Source organism: Pseudophryne corroboree, chromosome 6 (genome assembly GCF_028390025.1).
Source record: "Pseudophryne corroboree isolate aPseCor3 chromosome 6, aPseCor3.hap2, whole genome shotgun sequence".
Classification (NCBI taxonomy): Eukaryota; Metazoa; Chordata; class Amphibia; order Anura; family Myobatrachidae; genus Pseudophryne; species Pseudophryne corroboree.
The window spans coordinates 639951992-639973446 of record NC_086449.1 but is presented as its reverse complement, the minus strand read 5'-3'; the positions used below and the strand labels follow the sequence as shown (position 1 = coordinate 639973446).

General features: G+C 48.2%; 1 protein-coding gene across 1 annotated transcript in view; it reads left to right on the top strand.

The window, feature by feature from the left end:
• CCNI2 (cyclin I family member 2) overlaps positions 1–21455 on the top strand; it is a 148261-nt gene that overhangs the window by 92652 nt on the left and 34154 nt on the right. The window contains exon 5 of the mRNA XM_063928177.1: positions 20463–20603. Coding sequence (XP_063784247.1) covers positions 20463–20603 — 141 coding nt within the window. The remainder of the gene's footprint in view (positions 1–20462; positions 20604–21455) is intronic.

Below are 21455 nucleotides of genomic sequence, written 5' to 3'. Positions count from 1 at the left end.
TGAAAGCATTTTTGTTTGGATTTTTCTTTCTACTTTTTCACAGGGAGCACTGCTGGCAACAGGCTCCCTGCATCGAGGGACTGAGGAGAGAGGAGCAGACCTTCTTGTCAAAGATAGGCTCTGCTTCCTCGGCTACTGGACACCATTAGCTCCAGAGGGGGTGAACGCAGGTTCTTACTGGGCGTCCACCCCCGGAGCCGCGCCGCCGTACAGAAGTCAGAAGAAGTCTCAGGTGGCAGAAGCCTTCAGCTTCACTGAGGTAACGCACAGCACTGCAGCTGTGCGTCATTGCTCCCATACACCTCACACACTCCGGTCACTGTAAGGGTGCAGGGCGCCCTGGGCAGCAATATAAACCCTGTGCATTGCAAAAAGACTATATACATGTACAGGTAGGCTCTGTACATGTATATAAAAGAGCCCCCGCCATATTTTACTAAGTTTGAGCGGGACAGAAGCCCGCCGCCGAGGGGGAGGGGCTTCTCCCTCAGCACTCACCAGCGCCATTTTCTCTCCACAGCACTGCTGAGAGGAAGCTGCCCGGACTCTCCCCTGCTTACACACGGTGAAAGGGTGCTTAAAAGAGAGGTGGGGGGGGGGGCACATAATTGGCGGTTTACATATTACACAGCGCTGCTGGGGATAAACATTGTGTTGGTCTCCAGGGTTATTGCGCTGGGGTGTGTGCTGGCATACTCTCTCTCTGTCTCGCCAAAGGGCCTTGACAGGGATACTGTCTTCAGAAAAGGGGTTCCCTGTGTGTGTGAAGTGTTGGTACGCGTGTGTCGACATGTTTGACGAGGAAGGCTCGCTTACTGTGGAGGGGGAGTGTTTTAATGTCAGGTCGCCGTCGGCAACGCCGACACCGGAATGGGTGGATATGCTGAATGTCTTGAATGCAAATGTCAATCTATTGCATAAAAGGTTAGACAAGGCAGAAGCTAGGGATCAGTCATGTACCCAGTCCATGCCTATCCCTGTGGCGCCAGGCCCGTCGGGGTCTCAGAAGCGCACCATATCCCAGATCGATGACACAGATACCGACACAGATTCTGACTCTAGTGTCGACTATGAAGATGCAAAATTACAGCCGAAGGTGGCAAAAGGTATTCGGTACATGATTATGGCCATTAAAGAGGTTTTGCATATTACTGAGGAACCCCCTGTCCCTGACACGAGGGTACACATGTATAAAGAGAAAAAGCCTGAAGTCCCTTTTCCGTCATCATTTGAATTAAGTGAATTGTGCGAAAAGGCTTGGGACTCTCCAGATAGGAGACCACAAGTTCCCAAAAGGATTCTTATGGCGTATCCTTTTCCACAAACTGATAGGATACGCTGGGAATCTTCACCAAAGGTGGACAAGGCGCTGACACGCTTGTCCAAAAAGGTGGCACTGCCTTCTCAGGATACGGCTTCCCTCAAGGAACCGGCTGATCGCAGGCAGGAAATTACCTTGAAGCACATTTACACTCACTCCGGTACTATTGCTAGACCGGCTATGGCGTCGGCCTGGGTTTGTAGTGCGGTTGTGGCATGAGATTCCTTATCTGCGGAGATTGACACCTTAGATAGGGATGCCATTCAAATGACCATAGAGCATATCAGAGATGCTGCCTTGTATATGAGAGATGCTCAGAGAGACATTTGTTTATTAAGCTCCAGAATAAATGCCATGTCTATTTCTGCTAGGCGACTCCTGTGGACCCGGCAGTGGACGGGAGATGCCGATTCTAAGCGGCACATGGAGTCCTTGCCGTACAAGGGGGAGGAGTTGTTTGGAGACGGCCTCTCGGACCTTGTCTCTACGGCTATGGCTGGTAAGTCGAATTTCTTACCTTATGTCCCCCCGCAGCATACTAAGAAGGCACCTCATTATCAAATGCAGTCCTTTCGTTCCAATAAAAACAAGAAGGTGCGGGGATCGTCCTTTGTTACCAGAGGAAAAGGCAGGGGAAAGAAGCTGCACACAGCTAGTTCCCAAGAGCAGAAGTCCTCCCCTGCGTCTGCAAAGTCCACCGCATGACGCTGGGGCTTCCCGGGGGGAGGCAGATCTGGTGGGGGCTCGTCTTCGGTTTTTCAGCCACGTCTGGGTTCAATCGCAGGTGGATCCCTGGGCAGTAGAGATTGTTGCTCAGGGATACAGGCTAGAATTCGAAAACTTGCCTCCTCGCCGGTTTTTCAAATCGGCTCTGCCGACTTCCCCGTCAGAGAGGGTGTCAGTGTTGACAGCAATCCAAAAATTGTGTGTTCAACAGGTGATTGTCACAGTTCCTCATCTCCAGCAGGGAGAGGGATATTATTCAACCCTGTTTGTGGTCCCGAAACCGGACGGTTCGGTCAGGCCCATTTTAAACCTGAAATCTCTGAACTTGTACTTGAAAAGGGTTCAAGTTCAAAATGGAATCACTCCGGGCGGTCATCGCCAGCCTGGAGGGGGGGGGGGGGGGGGGATTGGATGGTGTCCCTGGACATAAAGGATGCATACCTTCATGTTCCAATCGCGCCCCCCCATTAAGGCGTTCCTGAGATTTGCAGTGCAGGACTGTCGCTACCAATTTCAGACGTTGCCGTTTCGGCTTTCCACGGCCCCGAGGGTTTTCACCAAGATAATGGCGGAAATGATGGTGCTCCTGCGCAGGAAGGGGGTCACATTTATCCCATACTTGGACGATCTCCTAATAAAGGCGAGATCTCGAGAGAAGTTGCTGGACAGTGTATCTCTATCCATGAAGACGTTGCAGCTACACGGCTGGATTCTCAATATACCGAAGTCCCAGCTAGTTCCTACAACGCGTCTGACCTTTCTGGGCCTGATCCTAGACACAGACCCAGAAAAAGGTTTTTCTTCCAATCGAAAAGGTTCAGGAACTCATGACCATGGTCAGGAACCTATTGAAACCAAAGAAGGTTTCAGTGCATCAGTGCACGCGGGTCCTGGGGAAGATGGTGGCTTCCTACGAGGCCATCCCTTTCGGCAGATTCCATGCGAGGACTTTTCAATGGGACCTCTTGGACAAGTGGTCCGGGTCCCATTTACAAATGCATCAAAGGATCACCCTGTCTCCTGTGGTGGCTGAACAGTGCTCACCTTCTAGAGGGTCGCAGGTTCGGCATTCAGGACTGGGTCCTGGTGAACACGGACGCAAGCTTCCGAGGTTGGGGAGCAGTGGCACTGGGAAGAAGTTTCCAAGGTCTCTGGTCAAGCCTGGAGACTTGTCTCCACATCAACGTCCTGGAGTTGAAGGCCATATACAACGCCCTGCGTCAAGCGGAGAACTTACTTCGGAGAAGACCGGTTCTGATTCAGTCAGACAATGTCACGGCAGTGGCTCATATAAACCGCCAAGGCGGAACAAGGAGCAGAGTGGCCATGGCAGAAGCAACCAGGATTCTACGCTGGGCGGAAGGCCATGTAAGCGCGCTGTCAGCGGTGTTCATCCCGGGGGTGGATAACTGGGAGGCGGACTTCCTCAGCAGGCACGACCTGCATCCGGGGGAGTGGGGACTTCATCAAGAAGTTTTTGCACAGATCGCGGATCGGTGGGGCCTGCCTCAAATAGACATGATGGCGTCCCGTCTCAACAAAAAGCTAAAGCGGTATTGCGCCAGGTCAAGGGACCCTCAGGAGGTAGCGGTAGACGCTCTGGTGACATCTTGGGTGTTCAGATCGGTCTATGTGTTTCCTCCTGTTCCTCTCATACCCAAGGTGTTGAGAATTGTAAGAATAAGCAGGGTCAGAACAATCCTCATTGTTCCAGATTGGCCACGGAGGACTTGGTATCCGGAACTGCAAGAGTTGCTCACAGAATATCCGTGGCCTCTTCCTCTAAGGCAGGACCTGCTGCAGCAGGGGCCCTGTCTGTTCCAAGACTTACCGCGGCTGCGTTTGACGGCATGGCGGTTGAACGCCGGATCCTAGCGGAAAAAGGAATTCCGGAGGAAGTCATTCCTACCCTGATCAAGGCTAGGAAAGACGTGACGTTAAAACATTATCACCGTATATGGCGGAAATATGTTTCTTGATGTGAGGCCAGAGCTGCTCCTACGGAGGAATTCCATTTGGGCCGTCTACTTCACTTCCTTCAAACAGGAGTGACCTTGGGCCTAAAATTAGGGTCCATAAAGGTCCAGATTTCGGCCTTATCCATTTTCTTTCAAAGAGAATTAGCCTCTCTTACTGAGGTACAGACTTTTGTGAAGGGGGTGCTGCATATTCAGCCTCCCTTTGTGCCTCCGGTGGCACCTTGGGATCTTAACGTGGTGTTACGTTTCCTCAAGTCACCTTGGTTTGAACCACTTAAAACTGTGGAGTTGAAATACCTCACGTGGAAAGTGGTCATGTTGTTGGCGTTAGCTTCGGCGAGACGTGTTTCAGAATTGGCGGCTTTATCGCATAAAAGCCCATACTTGGTTTTTCACGTGGATAGGGCAGAGTTGAGGACTCGTCCTCACTTTCTGCCAAAAGTGGTCTCATCTTTTCATGTGAACCAACCTATTGTCGTGCCTGTGGCTACAAGGGACTTGGAGGATTCCAAGTCCCTGGATGTAGTCAGGGCTTTGAAGATTTATGTGACCAGAACGGCTTGGATCAGGAAGACTGAAGCTTTGTTTGTTCTGTATGCGGCCAACAAGGTTGGCGCCCCTGCTTCAAAGCAGACTATTGCTCGCTGGATCTGTAACACGATTCAGCAGGCGCATTCTACGGCAGGATTGCCGTTACCGAAATCGGTTAAGGCCCACTCCACTAGGAAAGTGGGCTCTTCTTGGGCGGCTGCCCGAGGAGTCTCGGCATTACAGTTGTGCCGAGCAGCTACTTGGTCGGGGACAAACACCTTTGCAAAGCTCTATAAGTTTGATACCCTGGCTGAGGAGGACCTTCTGTTTGCTCAATCGGTGCTGCAGAGTCATCCGCACTCTCCCGCCCGTTTGGGAGCTTTGGTATAATCCCCATGGTCCTTACGGAGTCCCAGCATCCTCAAGGACGTTAGAGAAAATAAGATTTTACTTACCGGTAAATCTATTTCTCGTAGTCCGTAGAGGATGCTGGGCGCCCGTCCCAAGTGCGGACATCTTCTGCATGACTTGTATATAGTTATTGCTTCCATAAGGGTTATGTTATAGTTTTTGGTGATACCGTGGCTATGTTGTTGTTCATACTGTTAACTGGGTAAGTTTATCTTAAGTTATAAGGTGTGATTGGTGTGGCTGGTATGAATCTCGCCCTTAGATTTACAAAAATCCTTCCTCGTACTGTCCCATCTCCTCTGGGCACAGTTTCCCTAACTGATGTCTGGAGGAGGGGCATAGAGGGAGGAGCCAGTGCACACCCAGAATCCAAAGCTTTCTTAAAGTGCCCTATCTCCTGCGGAGCCTGTCTATTCCCCACGGTCCTTACGGAGTCCCAGCATCCTCTACGAACTACGAGAAATAGATTTACCGGTAAGTAAAATCTTATTTTCAGACATTGCCGTTTGGTCTGTCCACGGCTCTGAGGATTTTCACCAAGGTAATGGCGGAAGTTATGGTTCTCCTTCGCAAGCAAGGAGTCACGATTATCCCGTACCTGGACGATCTCCTGATAAAGGCGAGATCCAATGATAAGCTGGAGCAGGACATTGCGCTCTCCCTGACAGTGCTGCAACAACATGGTTGGCTCCTAAACCTGCCGAAATCACAGTTGAATCCGACAAAGCGGCTGCTGTTTTGGGGAATGGTTCTGGACACAGAATTACAGAGAGTTTTTATTCCAGAAGAGAAGGCTCTGGAACTTCAGAGTTTGGTAAAACAAATTTTGAAACCAGCGAGAGTATCAATTCATCAATGCATTCGGTTGCTGGGGAAGATGGTGGCGGCCTACGAGGCCATTCAGTTTGGCAGGTTCCATGCCAGCGTGTTTAAGTGGGACCTATTGGACAAGTGGTCCGGATCCCATCTGCACATGCACCGGAAAATAGTCCTATCCTCCAAGATCAGAATCTCACTCCTGTGGTGGCTGCACAGCACTCACCTCCTAGAGGGACGCAGGTTCGGGATCCAGGACTGGATCCTAGTAACCACGGATGCGAGTCTCCGTGGCTGGGGAGCAGTCACACGGGGTAACCTTCCAGGGAAAATGTTCAAGCCAGGAAGTTAGTCTACACATAAACATTCTGGAGTTAAGGACCATTTACAACGGCCTTCTTCAAGCGGAACATCATCTTCGCAATCTGCCCGTCCTGATACAGTCGGACAATATAACAGCAGTGGCGCACATAAACTGCCAGGGCGGAACAAAGAGCAGGGCGGCAATGGCAGAGGCCTCAAAAGTTCTCCGCTGGGCGGAAAGACATACAAGCACTCTGTCAGCAGTCTTCATTCCAGGAGTGCACAACTGGGAAGCTGACTTCCTCAGCAGACACGATCTCCATCCAGGAGAGTGGAGTCTTCATCAAGAGGTCTTTGCAGAAGTGACAAGTCTTTGGGGAATTCCTCAAATAGACATGATGGTATCTCGCATAAACAAGAAACTTCAGAGATATTGTTCCAGGTCGAGGGACCCTCAAGCAATAGCGGTGGACGCGCTGGTGATACCATGGCTCATTCCGAAGGTGCTAAAGATCATAAGAAGAACAAAGGTTCAAGTGATCCTCATTGCTCCAGACTGGCCAAGGAGAGCTTGGTATCCAGATCTTCAGGACTTACTCATAAGAGATCCCTGGCCTCTTCCTCTTCGAGAGGATCTGTTAGGGGCCGTGCATGTACCACGACTTACCACGGCTACGTTTGACGGCTTGGCTGTTGAGCGCCGGATCCTAGCCCGAAAGGGTATTCCCAGTGAAGTTGTTCCCACACTTCTTCAGGCTAGGAAAGGAGTGACGTCTAAACATTATCACCGTATTTGGAGAAAATATGTGTCTTGGTGTGAATCCAAGAAGGCTCCTACTGAAGAATTTCAGCTAGGGCGTTTTCTCCATTTCCTGCAAGCAGGTGTGGACGTGGGCCTAAAGTTAGGCTCAATTAAAGTACAAATTTCGGCCTTATCGGTTTTCTTTCAAAAACAATTGGCCTCCTTTCCGGAAGTTCAGACCTTCGTGAAAGGAGTTTTGCACATCCAACCTCCCTTTGTGCCCCCAGTGGGATCTTAACGTGGTGTTGCATTTTCTTCAATCACATTGGTTTGAACTTTTACAGAAGGTTGAGTTTAAATTTCTCACGTGGAAAGTGGTCATGCTATTGGCCTTGGCATCCGCAAGGCGGGTGTCTGAGTTAGCGGCTTTGTCTCACAAGAGTCCTTATTTGATCTTCCATGAAGATAGAGCAGTGTTGAGGACGCGTCAACAATTTCTGCCGAAGGTGGTTTCATCGTTCCACATGAACCAGCCTATTGTGGTACCAGTGGCTACTGACGCCTTCGCGGAGTGAAAATCCCTCGATGTTGTCAGGGCCCTGAAGATTTATGTCGCCAGAACGGCTCAACTTAGGAAAACAGAGGCTCTGTTTATACTGTATGCTGCCAACAAGATTAGAATGCCTGCTTCCAAGCAGACTATTGCGCGCTGGATCTGCAATACGATTCAGCATGCTCATTCTACGGCTGGATTGCCGTTACCGAAATCAGTGAAGGCCCACTCTACCAGGAAAGTGGGCTCATCTTGGGTGGCTGCATGCGGGGTCTCGGCATTACAACTCTGCCGAGCAGCTACTTGGTCGGGTTCAAACACTTGCGAAATTTTACAAGTTTGATACCTTGGCTGATGAGGACCTCATGTTTGGTCAATCGGTGCTTCCGAGTCATCCGCACTCTCCCGCCCGTTCTGGAGCTTTAGTATAAACCCCATGGTCTTTGAAGCGTCCCCAGCATCCTCTAGTACGTATGAGAAAATAGGATTTTAATACCTACCGGTAAATCCTTTTCTCTTAGTCCGTAGAGGATGCTGGGCGCCCGTCCCAGTGTGGACTCTATCTGCAGTTATTAATTCTTAATTATGTTTACACACGAGTTGTGTTGCGTTGTGGTCAGCCTGTTGCTGCCGTTGTTCATGCCGTTGACTGGTTTTCTGTTTGTTTATTTATTTATTACCAGTTGTTTATATAGCGCACACATATTCCGCAGCGCTTTACAGAGAATATTTGCTCATTCACATCAGTCCCTGCTCCAGTAGAGCTTACAATCTATATTCCCTATCACATGTACATGCACACACATTCACGTTAGGGTTAATTTTGTTAGGAGCCAATTAACCTACCAGTATATTTTTGGGACTGTGGGAGGAAACCGGAGTACCCGGAGGAAACCCTGTTTCCTGTCTGTGAAATGTCATGTTGTACGGCGTGTTTGAGGTGTGAGCTGGTTTGTGTCCCACCTTAGTTAACAATAAATCCTTTCCTTGAAATGTCCGTCTCCCTGGGCACAGTTCCTATAACTGGAGTCTGGAGGAGGGGCATAGAGGGAGGAGCCAGTTCACACCCCTTCAAAGTCTTAAAGTGCCCATGTCTCCTGCGGATCCAGTCTATACCCCATGGTCTTTGAAGCATCCCCAGCATCCTCTACGGACTAAGAGAAAAGGATTTACCGGTATGTATTAAAATCCTATTATCTGCCACACCTGCAGTGCACATGGTTTTGACCAACTGCTAACAAATTTGCTGCCGCGATCAACTCTAAATTACCCCCAAAGTTTACTGTGTCTAAACGTTTAGCTTCACATTATCTATCCCTCCTGCAGATTGTGCCAAGTGGGAGGCTCCCCTTCTGGTGGATTCACATATTGCACGTCTAGTTAAGATGTCCATTCTACCTGTCACTACTCTTTTTCCTTGCTGAAAGAGCCCACTGTTGTGCTTTGTAGTGAATGCTTTCCCCATACAAGCTTCCACTACAAAGCCCAAGGCCAAGCACCCCTGGGCTGCACGTCAACCCTCAGCAAAACCTGACAAACCTGCAGCCTGAAGGGGTGGGCCTCCTACTGGGGGACCCTTTACTTCACTTCATGCATGTCTGGACTGTGACTTCGGACACCTGGGTGCAAGAAGTGGCCTCTCACGGGTACTCCGTCTCATTCAAAAGACACCACACACACACTTCGTTTGCACAAGTCTTCCCTCAGACCCCCGAAAGGCGCTAATTCTGCAGCATGTGGTGCAATCGAGTGTGATTTATACCGGTTCCATGGTCTCAACGCGGAATGGGCTATTATTCCTCCGTTTCTAGTGCCCCAGCCCAGCGGGTCACACCGACCCCATCCTCAACCTGAAATCCCTCAACAGATTTGTCAAGGTTCCCAAATTCCACAAGGAGACTCTTCGCTCCATACACCTTGTCATGGAGCCCGGGACTTTATGGTATCCCTGGATATACTGGATGTATATTTGCATATCCCTATTGCTCCCTCGCATCAGCAATACCTGCATTTTGCTGTACGCAACCAACATTATGAATTCAGGGTGATGCCATTTGAACTTTCTACAGTACCCAGAATGTTTACCAAAGTTATGGCTGTCATGGCAGCATGGCTTCGTCATCAGGGAGTCAGTCTAGCTACTTCACAAGAAGTCTTGCAACGCCATCTTCAAATCACGATGACCTTCCTTCAGACTCACGGTTGGCTCATCAATTGGAAAAAGAACTCCCTCACACCATCCCAGCGGATGTTACGTTTGGGATCACTATTAGACTTTGTGAGCCAACGCCTCTTTCTACCAGCAGACAAAATCTCCAAGCTGCAGGACAGGGTTCACAAACTGCTCCAGCCTTGCTGAGTGTCATCGGACTGATGGTCTCGACCTTCGACATGGTGGAGTATGCTCAGTTTCATTCTCGTCCTCTCCAACATCTGATCCTGGTCAAGTGGAATGGCCAAACTCATCTGATTAGATCTCAAATGATGATTCTCACTCCAGAGGTTCGATTGTCTCTCACCTGGTGGCTCCACACGGCCCACTTGGACAAAGGACAGCCCTTTTGGAGTCCGTACTGGGTGCTCCTAACCACAGATGCCAGTCTCCGCGGTTGGGGGGCAGTGACGGAACAGCACTCCGAATCAATGTCGTGGAACTAAGAACTGTCTACAAAGCCTTCTGGCGCAAAGCATCCTTCAAAGGAGACATTTTCTGGTTCAGTCCGACAATGCCACGGCAGTGGCTTATCTCGGTAGCCAAGGCAGCACTCGCCAGATGGCAGTGCAGGAAGTGGCCCGCGTTCTCAAGTGGGGAGAACGTCACCTTCTGGCCATCTCAGCCGTCTTCATACCAGGGACCCTCAACTGGGCAGCAGACTTCCTCAGTCGCCAAGATGTTCACGAGGGAGAATGGTCCCTTCATCCTGAAGTCTTTCAACTTCTAGTAGACGAGTGGGGTCTCCCAGATGTTGGCCTCACGCCAAAACCACAAGGTTCCAGTCTATGGGTTTCGTCCCTGGATTCGGAAGCCGTGTTCGTGGATGCTCTCTCCATCAAGTGGACCTTCCGTCTCATGTACGTCTTTCCTCCAGTATCCCTTCTGCCAATGGTTCTACGGAAACTCAAAGAGGAGAGAGGCAATCTCATTGTAATGGCCCCTGCGTGGACTAGACGCCATTGGTTCTCCAACTTACAGTGCTTCTCAGTGGGACAAGACCTTGTCTCGGGGACCGTGTCTACAACCGGACCTGTCACGCCTGTCTGACGGCGTGGCTCTTGAGTCTTCCATACTAAGGACGAAAGGCGTTTCTCGCCCAGTTGTGCAAACCATGCTTAAGACTCGAAAGTTGTCCTCTGCCCGTATCTACTACCAGAAATGGCATAATTACTTCCAGTGGTGTGCTTCCAAGCACTATTACCCGGCTGTCTTCTGTATTTATAGAATTCTTGTCTTTGTCGGAGATAAGCCTCCTCCTATCAAGTCCCTTCAATTGTCTCAGTTAAAAAATTCCCCTCACTCAAAAAGGTGGGTGTACCTCACCCTCGATGGAGCTGTTTCACCTGAGCAGCTGTATGAAATTGGATAGTCAATCCAAATTAAACAGAAAACGGTTGTACCAGAAGTACTGCTAACAGCGCTAATAATAAGTCTGTACAGACAGGTGTGAAGATCAATCAGTAATTTAATACAATGCAATATAAATAATAAAAATGCTAAAAAATGAAGCAATTAGGATAGCGTAATACACGTGTTAGAAATATTTAAAAACATAGCTGACTGTAAAATATCCAAATAGGGACCTGATAAGGACACAGTAGTGTTATATATCCAGTGGTTGGTGGACCTTAATTTTCCTAAGCCAAATGCAAGAGACTGTCTTTCCACAAATAATTACCAATCCTGGAGGTGATAATAAAAGATTCCCTGGCGATTGTCCAGCAAGGCACAGTTTCCAGCGCACCAGTTGTGGGAAATGTGAAAGTCCTCCGTATAGCAATAGGATTGATGTGTACAAAGAGTCCCAGGCTGTAAGTATGGTGTCCACAGGTCCAGCAGGTAGGTTCTTACGCGTTTTGCTGTCTCCCAGGGGTCACCTTTGATAAAGCTGCTCCTGGGAGACAGCGAAACGCGTAAGGACCTAGCTGCTGGACCTGTGGACACCATATTTTCCAGAATAGTTGGACGGTGGAAACTGTGCCTTGCTCGACCATCGCCAGGGAATCTTTTATTATCACCTCCAAGATTGGTAATTATTTGTGGGAAGACAGTCTCTTGCATTTGGCTTAGGAAAATTAAGGTCCACCAACCACTGGATATATAATACTACTGTGTCCTTATCAGGTCCCTATTTGGATATTTTACAGTCGGCTATGTTTTTAAATATTTCTAACACGTGTATTACACTATCCTACTTGCTTCATTTTTTAGCATTTTTATTATTTATATTTCATTGTATTATATTACTGATTGATCTTCACACCTGTCTGCATAGACTTATTATTAGCGCTGTTAGCAGTACTTCTGGTACAACTGTTTTCCCTTCAATTGTCTGTTCGTTACCGTTTGTTTACCAATCGATTGGGAATCCCAGGAAGCAGACAACACACGCAGTATGTCCACAAAATGAGACTGCAGCTCGTTTATTCAGCATGACATTATATAGCCGAAAGTTAATTTAATGAAAAACTGATATACGTCACAAAGTATAACAAAATGCATCTCTTCCCAGAAACCCCCTCTAGCTAACCCCCCTCCTTTGTGTCCTTCAAGAGAAGTCTAAACACAAGACAAACTGCCTAATAACATGTTTTCAAGACTTATAGCTACGACCTTGCTTTTCGCAGAACGTCCTAACTATGAAATGTCAGCATTATTATGATTTCTCAGTAAAGCATACTTCATCTTCACTACATCATGGCTGATACTTAACAAAATGGCTGATACTGCTTAAGCTTAATACATCTATCTCCCTCACCACCTTATAACGGGGATTGAGCCTAGGCCTTCGTCTGGCTTCTCTCAAAGTGCACATTTCTGCTTTGTCGAATGGTTTCAACACATGATTGGTCCGCTTCCGGATGTTTGCACCTTCCTCAAGGGCGTTGTCCGAGTCCAGCCTCCCTATTTACCGCCACTGGGTCCGTGAGATCTGTCTGTGATTTTGGACGCTCTTCAACAGGCTCCATTTTGAACCTTTTGGAAATGGTTAACTGCAAAGACTTTATTCCTTCTGGCCATTGCGTCTGCTAAACTGGTGTCTGATTTGGCCGCTCTCTCCTGTCGCTTTCCTTTCCTGATTTTATTAATCCGGACAGGGCTGTACTTTGTGACTGGGTTGCCTACCTAAGGTGGTCTCCGGTTTCCATTTCCATGAGGAAATTGGTTCCGCCCTTTGTCTCCTTGGATCTCTCAGGTGCAGAGTGTTCTCTGGATGTGGGTCGTGCTCCCTGTATCTATGTAGATCGAACAAGTTCCCTACGGAGATCGGATTCCCTCTTCATCCTCTATATGGTTTTTATAAATGTGGCTGGCCAGCTAATAAACAGACTCTGGCCAGATGGATTAAAATGGCTATCACGCAAGCATACTCTAAAACTTATCTTCTAGTACCGACTTCAATCTCTGTTCATTCTACTCAGTCTGTGGGACCACAATTGTGCAAGGCTGCTATGTGGTCTTCTGTCCACACCTTTCTTAGGTTCTATGCCTTTGATACCTTTGCCTCCCAGGAAGCTTCATTTGGACGCCCGAAAAAGGAAAGGAGAGTTATGGCAGACTTACCTATGTTAACTCCCTCTTCGAGGTCCACAGAGCACCCACCCTTATGCACCTGGCCTCAATGGGGAGGTGGAGTTATAGGGAGAGGGGCTGAGGCATCCTGGGATATCTCAAAAGGCTTAATTGTATTGTGCCCAGGAGCTGATCCTACCACCTATAACCCCAGTGTTCTCCCTGTGGACCCTATGGACCTCGAAAGAGATTTAACAAAGGTAAGGCTACCATAATTTTCTTTTTTTACTTCAGAGCAAGGAGCGCTAGGCAGTACTATAGAACAACCTCCTGCTAGTGCTGCATCACTGGTAAGGGGTCCAGTTATTATGGCGGGTGAACCAGAGCTCGGCTATCTGCTCCCTGGGGACCCAGGCTACAGCCGGAGAACGGGGGGGACAAGTAAGGCGGTGCCCCACTTGCATGGATTCTCGTCTTTGTCGCAGCCTTTAACTCTGGTTGTGGATAGGCTCTGATGGCTCCTCCCTCTGTGAAAATCTTAGCAGCCGTTTTCCATGCAGGCGGAAGCTGCGGGTCTTCCGGGAACGTCTCCCTGTAGAACTCTCCCCAGGGCCAGGTTTTACATCGCTTATCCTACCTAGCCACTGCGGCTTGAGTAGATTATTTTGTGCCCATTGGAATAATATATAATAATAATGTTATGCGCTAGCTCTGCTGTTGTGACATACTGTAACAGTTTTACTCCTTTCTTAACCCACACTTCCAGGTTCAAAAGTACCTCACATTTACTTGTATTTGTGAGGGATGTCACATTGCATTACTAGCTATACACTCATTGTGTGCTGATTGTAATAACATTGCTATGTCTTGCAAAGGCAATAAAGAGACGAGATCCCTTGTGCTGGTTACATGCAGATCCTGTTCAGCAGGCTTATCCCCTCAGGATCCTGTGCAGGATGGTCTATGTGCTAATTGCTATATTCCCCTCACCAGCCTGCTCTGCCCGCTCCTTACCAGGAGCCATCCTGGGTGTCCTTCTCTCAGGTCATCACGCAGTTAGTGGACCGTTTATCAGCTACCACACTGCCTCCTAACATGGTGCTCCCACAGCAGTTACAGATTGCTTTGTATGCCCCCCATATGCATCCTCCTTGGATGGATGTTTTTTCACACTCCATTCAGAATCTGGGTCAAGCATCTGCCGCCTTTCAGCAAATGTTACAGGGTGAAAGACCATTAGCCACCAAAGTGCATAGGCGGGCTGTGCTATCCTCTGTGTACGCAGCTTTCAGATTCTGACGTATCATCTGAGAAGGCAGAGGATGTAGATTTTTCTCTCCCTGAGTTCCCCTCCATTGAGGAGAACCGACATTCTACAGTGGATATCCCCGCTTTACTGCAGATGGTTAAGTCTATCCTTGACAGAAAGGATGAGGAACTGGCCCTTAAGCCAAAAAAGCCTGTGTTTAAATGCCGGAACATTGTTAAAGTTGGATTCCCTCAATTGGATCAGCTCACTGAGCTGCGAGAAGCATGGAGCCCTCCTGGCTGACTGTTCCAGCTTCCAAAAAGACTGGTGTCTTTTTACCCTCTCCCACCTGCAGATTATGTTAATTGGAAAGTTCTCCCTATGGTTGATTCTCACGTAGCGCGCCTTGTTGGAAGCTCTATGCTGCCTATATCATCAGCATCGTCACTAAAGGAAGACACGGATATAAACCTGTGTCAAGTCTGTCTATTCCCTCACAGGCGCTATTAAAAGACCTGCTATGGCTGCGGTATGGGTAGCTGAGGCTATTGAAGGCTGGGTGAACGCACTGGAAAACAGTCTTCCCTCAGATGCTATGAAGGAACAACTGTCCGAACTATCCCATATCCGGGAAGCAGCGTCTTATCTGGGAGAGGCAGCGTTGGATATTGGGGTCTTTGCTTCCAAGACATCCGCGACCTCTGTGGCGGCCGCCTCTCTAGCTACGCTCCTGCAAGGCGGATATCGACTCCAAGAAGGCCCTCGAGTCTCTGGGGACATAGTGTTTTGCGCAGAGTTGGACAAGATAGTTGCTACTGTGGCAGTTTCTTAATCTGCTTTTTTTGTCTTAAGCAGCTACCCCAAAGCCTCGGACTTCTTTCTTTTGGTCCTTTCGCCGCAAGGTAAGGCTAAAGGCCAGTCCACTCCAAGGCAGACTACCTCACACAAGACCACCAAGCCCCATTCTAAACAGGCTTGGGCTACCAGATGTCCAGCCACCAAGTCTGATAACAAACACTCCGCCTGATGGGTCCGGCCTCCTGGAGGATCCCAGGGGGGAAGGCTTTCTTCGGTTCTCTCAGCAGATCTTTTGTACAGGTTCTCCAACAGGCCCAACCAAGGCCCTGGCCCTCCAGACTACCATTCAATCTCTGCTGCACTCATGGATGATAATATCTTCATACATTCCCTTGATGTTCCTTCTGTACATTAAGGGACTGGTTTTACCCAACCCTCTTTTTGGTCCAGAAGCCCAGTGGTTCTCATTGGCCTATTCTCAATCTACCATCAGTCAACCGGTTTATCCTAGTACCCAGGTTTCGTCTGGAAACCGTCCGCTCCATTGTCCTGGCATTGGAGCATGGGGATTTTATGGCGTCCCTGGACATTCAGGATGGATACCTGCATTTGCCAGTTACCCCCAGTCATCATCAGTTCCTCAGGTTTTCTATCCTCCAGCAACATTATTAATTTTGGGCACTGCCCTTCTGGTCTTTCTACGGCCCCTGGGGTCTTAACTAAGCTGAGCTCCGGCATCAGGGAGTCAGAATTCTTCCATATCTGGACGATTTTTCTGCTTCTGGCACATTCTCCGGTGGTACTCCAACGACCTCTTCAGCTGACCATTGCCTTTCTGCAAGCACACGGCTGGCTCATCAACTGGAAGAAATCCTTTCTGTCTCCTTCTCAGAGGATGTCACATATAGGAGCACCCCTAGATTCTCAGGTACAGAGGTTTTTCCTGCCGGCAGACAAAATGACGGCACTGCAAGTGTGCGTGTGCAAACTACTTCACAGTCTGAGTGTCCACACACTCAGCAGTGCAAGTCTTGTGGTCCATGGTCTCCATCTTCAACATGGTAGAATATGCCCAGTTCCACTCCAGGCCTCTTCAACACCTGACCCTCTCCCGGTGGAATGGACACCATCATCTGATCCAGTCCCAGATGATCGTCCTCTCTCTGGCGATTCGACTGTCCCTCTCCTGGTGGCTACAGACATCCCGCTTGGACAAGGGCCATCCCTTCTGGATTCCGGATTGGGCACTTCTCACAATAGATGGCATTCTCCACAGGTGCAGTGCAGTGACGGGTCAAATTCCTTTCAGGGACGTTGGATGCCCACCGAAAGTTGCCTAACAGTCAACATCCTGGAGCTTCAGGCTTTATACAGGGTGCTCATTCTAGTGCAAGACCTTTTTCTGGGGCAGGCCGGTCCAAGTCCAGTCCGACAATGACTCTGTGGCGGCCTACCTCAATCATCAGGGAGGCACACAAAGTCAGACAGCCATGGGAAGTGTTGCGTATCCTCATGTGGGCTGAAAGTCGTCTTCCAGCCATCTCGGCAGTCTTCGTCCCCGGAGTGCTCAACTGGAAGGCGGACTTCCTCAGCTGTCAGGATGTCCATGACGGGGAGTGGGCTCTCCACCCGGAAGTCTTTTAACTCCTAGTCGACAAATGGGGCCTACTGGACATGTAGACATCATGGCCTCACAACACAACCACAAGGTTCCTGAATATGGGTCTAGGACCAGAGACCCCGTGGCTGCCTTCGTGGATGCTCTGGCGATGAGGTGGACTTTCAATCTGACGTTCCTTTTCCCTCCAGTCTCCCTCCTTCCGAGGGTTCTTCACAAGTTCAAGCAAGAAGAAGGCACTGTGCTGTTGAAAGCTCCAGCCTGGCCCAGGCGCCATTGGTTTGCCAACCTAGAGTCTCTCCATAGACTCTCCCTTCTCAGCTTCCTCTACGTCCAGATCTCAAGGCCTGTCTTCACCCAGACCTATCTCGTCTTTCTTTGACGGCGTGGCTTTTGAGTCATCCCTCTTAAGAGCCAAGGGTTTCTCCTGCTCTGTGATTCAAACGATACTTGGAGCGCGTAAGCCTGCCTCGTCCCGCATCTATTACAGAGTTTGTCACTCTTACTTCCAGTTGTGGTGTTCTAAACGCTATGACCCTCTGGTTTTTAGAGTTTCCCGGGTGCTTGCCTTTCTCCAAGCTGGATTGGACCTCTGCCTGGCGTCCTCTTAAAGTCAATATCTTTTTGCTTTGTCTGGTTCCAGCGAAGGATCGGTCCTCTGCCGGATTGTCAAACTTTACTTCAGGGGGGTCCTTTGCATTAAACCTCCCTTTGACCCTCCGTCTGCCTTATCTTTGGTTCTCCAGACTTTATAGGTGCTCCGTTTGAGCTCCTGGACTCTGTAGACTTCAAGTAGCTGACGGCAAAAACGCCTTCGTGCTCTCCTGTCCCTCCCCCTTCTTGATTTTTCACCGGACATAGTTGTTCTACGAACCCGGGCTGGCTACCATCCCAAATTAGTATCCCGGATCCATCTTAATGAAGAGATTGTGGTTCTGGCCTTCTAATCCCCAGACCTCTCTGCAGGTGAAGCCTCCCTTCGCATGACTATCTCACAGGCTTTTGCGCAGGCTGATCTCCCTGTTCCGGATACAGTTACTGCCAATTCTACACGCTTTGTGGGACCCTCGTGGGTGGTCCGCCATGGCGCTTCTGCTGAACTGTGCAGGGCGGCACGTGGTCTTCCGTCCACACCTTCCTTAGGTTCTATGCCTGTGATACCTTTGCCTCATAGGATGCCTCCTTCTGGCACCGGATTCTCTTCTCAGCTCAGGAGCATCCCCTCCCTTAATGAACACTGCTTTGGGACGTTCCCTGTGGACACCTATGGACCTTGAAGAAGAAAATAAGAGTTATGGTAGACTTACCCCTGTTAACGTTTTCTTCAAGGTCCACAGGCTCCACAGGGCGCCCACCCTGACGCACCTGGCTTCTATGGGTTTCCTTTTGGTCACTTGTTCCCTTTTCTGAGGTGAGTATTTCTTGTGTGTACCATTCTTCCTTCTCTACCCTGCTCCTGCCTTGGGCTTGTTCACAAAAACTGGCTGGCCTTTGGCTGGGAGCGGAGTATAGGAGAGGAGGGACCAAGACATCCTGGGACTTCTAAGGCTTAACTGTTTTTGGTGCCCGGTCCTCTCCAACCACCTACACCCCGATGTATTCCTTGTGGGCCTATGGACCTCAAAGAAAAAGAGTTAACAAGGGTGGGTCTACCATAACTGTTCTTCTCCCCCTCCCCCCTCCCCATCTGCTGATGGATCATCGTTGGCCACCTGATCAACGAATCAGCAGAACAAGGAATTGGGGCTGTAGATGTATGACCTGCAATAGGCTGCCTACAAGCATGGCAAAATTGGATGATAATCCTGTTGCCGGATACAAGCATTGGCCCATATGTGTCCATTGTCATTGGTGGTAATGTGCAAGTTTAGTAGGTATGTTTGTCAGTAAATCTGACTGTTAGACATTTTCTACATTTCTCTTTTCTTTTATCGTCTTGGTGGGAGTGGTTTTACATTAGTTTAAGTCACAAGAACTGGTTGAACTTCCGTGTGTAACATGAGATATGTGTGTATGCTGAGGGAGAGCTACGATTATACGTACAACTGAGTTATGATGTAGAGACTGGTCCTGCATATTGTTGCTATATACATAATTGACTACATTTGTAAATGTGTTTTTGGGTTAAAAAAAAAACCTGAGACCTATTAACAGCATATCGAAAGACTGGCATTAAATAAGGTCCAGACACGCACATAACTGTCACAGCTCTTGCAGTGTGTGTGTTTTTTTTGTTATTTTGTTCAGAAGAATTTCTTTTTGAGAACAGCGCAACTGTTTCAGCCAAGTCCTATCATGTCTGATGTCAGAATTTCAGTGTGGTGCAAAAGGAAGGGAGAGCCTAAATCTTACTAGAACTCTTTTTTATCCCAGAGAAATAATGCATTCTATGTTTTGTGCTTTTGCATATTATGCCAAAGAGACTTCTATTAAATGAACCCTCTTAACTGTGTGGCCTTTGCAGAGAAACGTGTACACTCAGGGGAGTGTACAGTGAGGATGGTTCCTTTTATACATGCACCAGGTCACCATTGTATTTAGAGTACAAGCGCCTCTTATGTAAACTTATTATATGTTATTTATAGTGCAAGCATACTATGCAGCGCTGTGCAGAGAATATTATTCACATCAGTGCTTGCCCCATTGTAGCTTGCAGTATATTCCACCCAGGTACGCGATGGATGCTTGACTATACACACACACAGCATTCAAAATGGGTGGTCTTCAGTATGCCGGCGGTCGGGCTCCCGGCGACCAGCATACCGGCGCCGGAATCCCGACAGCCGGCATACCGACACTTATTCTCCCTCGTGGGGGTCCACGACCCATCTGGAGGGTGTGGTATGGTATGCCGGCGGTCGGGCTCCCGGCAACCAGCACACCGGCGCCGGGAGCCCGACCACCAGCTTACCGACCAGTGTGGCGAGCGCAAATGAGCCCCGTCTAGCTGCTGTCCGTGCTGCACACGGCGGTTACTCTGGCTATTATTATTCTGTTTCCAGTTCAGTATGTTCAAGTGTCACGTTTCTTAAGCTACATAGTGAAATGGAAGGGTGGATGTTCATTGCGTTAGGATGGGTTGGTTTTTGTTCTAAATCCTTTAACCTGTATTTTATGTTTTATGACCACTTTAGTATGTCATGACCAAACACTTAAATGACCATACCTATTTATTAATTAGCATGCATTAATTGTGCATTTTGTATGCATAATTAATGCGTTATGTATTGGCAAGAAAATTTATTTAATACAACATTTTAAGTGTATTAACAACATGGTTTTTAAATGAAAGCCAATAACTGAAGAACCATAGCTTCCAATATTGCTACCTGCTACTGAAAACACCTACAGTATTGTTCATTGTTTGATAGGATTTATTGCAGAGCCCTACATCCTAGAGAATAGCTTTTTTTGCTCTGCATACAGTACCTGCCCACCCCCACTGTGTTGACTTCTGCCAACATCAGTGGTGTGAAATCCATAGCTCCCAGTCTCCTTAACCTCCAGGTCCTGCTAAAGATGCACTTCAGAGAGGGACTCGTGGACGTATTACATAATCATTCAGAACCCCCCACACAGAAGTTCACGTCTTATTTGGAAAAAAAACAAACAAGCCATTTTTGACCATTTGATTTCCGACCAGAACATTGTAAAAGTGTGGCTCAACTTTTATTTAATATGTTACAGATCATACCATCAGTGAAGACGCTGGCAGTGCAGAGTGGGTGCATGTACTCATCTGCAGAGATCTTAAGGATGGAAAGAATCATTCTGAATAAGCTGCAGTGGGATCTGTACATGGCCACACCAGTGGACTTCCTGAACACTGTAAGCATATAGAACTCAAAGGAGTAGGATGTTACACAGGATACACATGTCTGCTACAGAAGACCTAGATCAGAAGCTATTTGCAAGTCACTGACTTAGTTGGATAGAAGTTCTATATATATATATTTTTTTTAATTAAAAAAAAGAAAGACATTTAAAATACCTAAACGATGAATTCTTAACATGTTGCAAAAATATTTCTGACTCTGCTTTTCATTCGGATAACACTGTACATAGAAAGCTGTCTGGATTTTCTGACACATTATGTACCTGTCACCAAGAAAGCCTCTTGTTTTATCATACCTGATGCTCATGTATCGTCAAACTGGCACTTACATCATCACGTGAATGTGGACGGCCAAAGTGTTTGTGATCCATCCCTGCTGGACGGCAGGAATCACGTGTTCTACCAGAAGATGATTTAGGTTAAGGCAGAACTGTAGGTAGAGGGGCATAATGGGACCAGTCTTGCACCATGAAACTAAGATCTGATTTGTATTCACATTTGCTGACATATATGGCAGCCATTACAGCAAAATGCTGAAAAGATGCAGATTGCAGTTCTAACTGCCTGACACATGGCCTTCCTTGGGAAATGTACCCTAATCCAATACAAAAACAACAACAACAACAACAACCCTATAGCTGTTAAATAGACCCAACTCAACTTTTATTCTCCCTGTATCTGTTTGTCTACACTATCTAGTAGCTATTTCTCTTACTGTAACATTGGCAGAAATGTATCTTTTATGCTTAATCTATGTGATTGTCATTGGTTACAATTATGGAACGCCTGTCCCACATTCAGAGACTCTTGGGAACCACTGACCAAGTTTATAGATCATGCAGCTA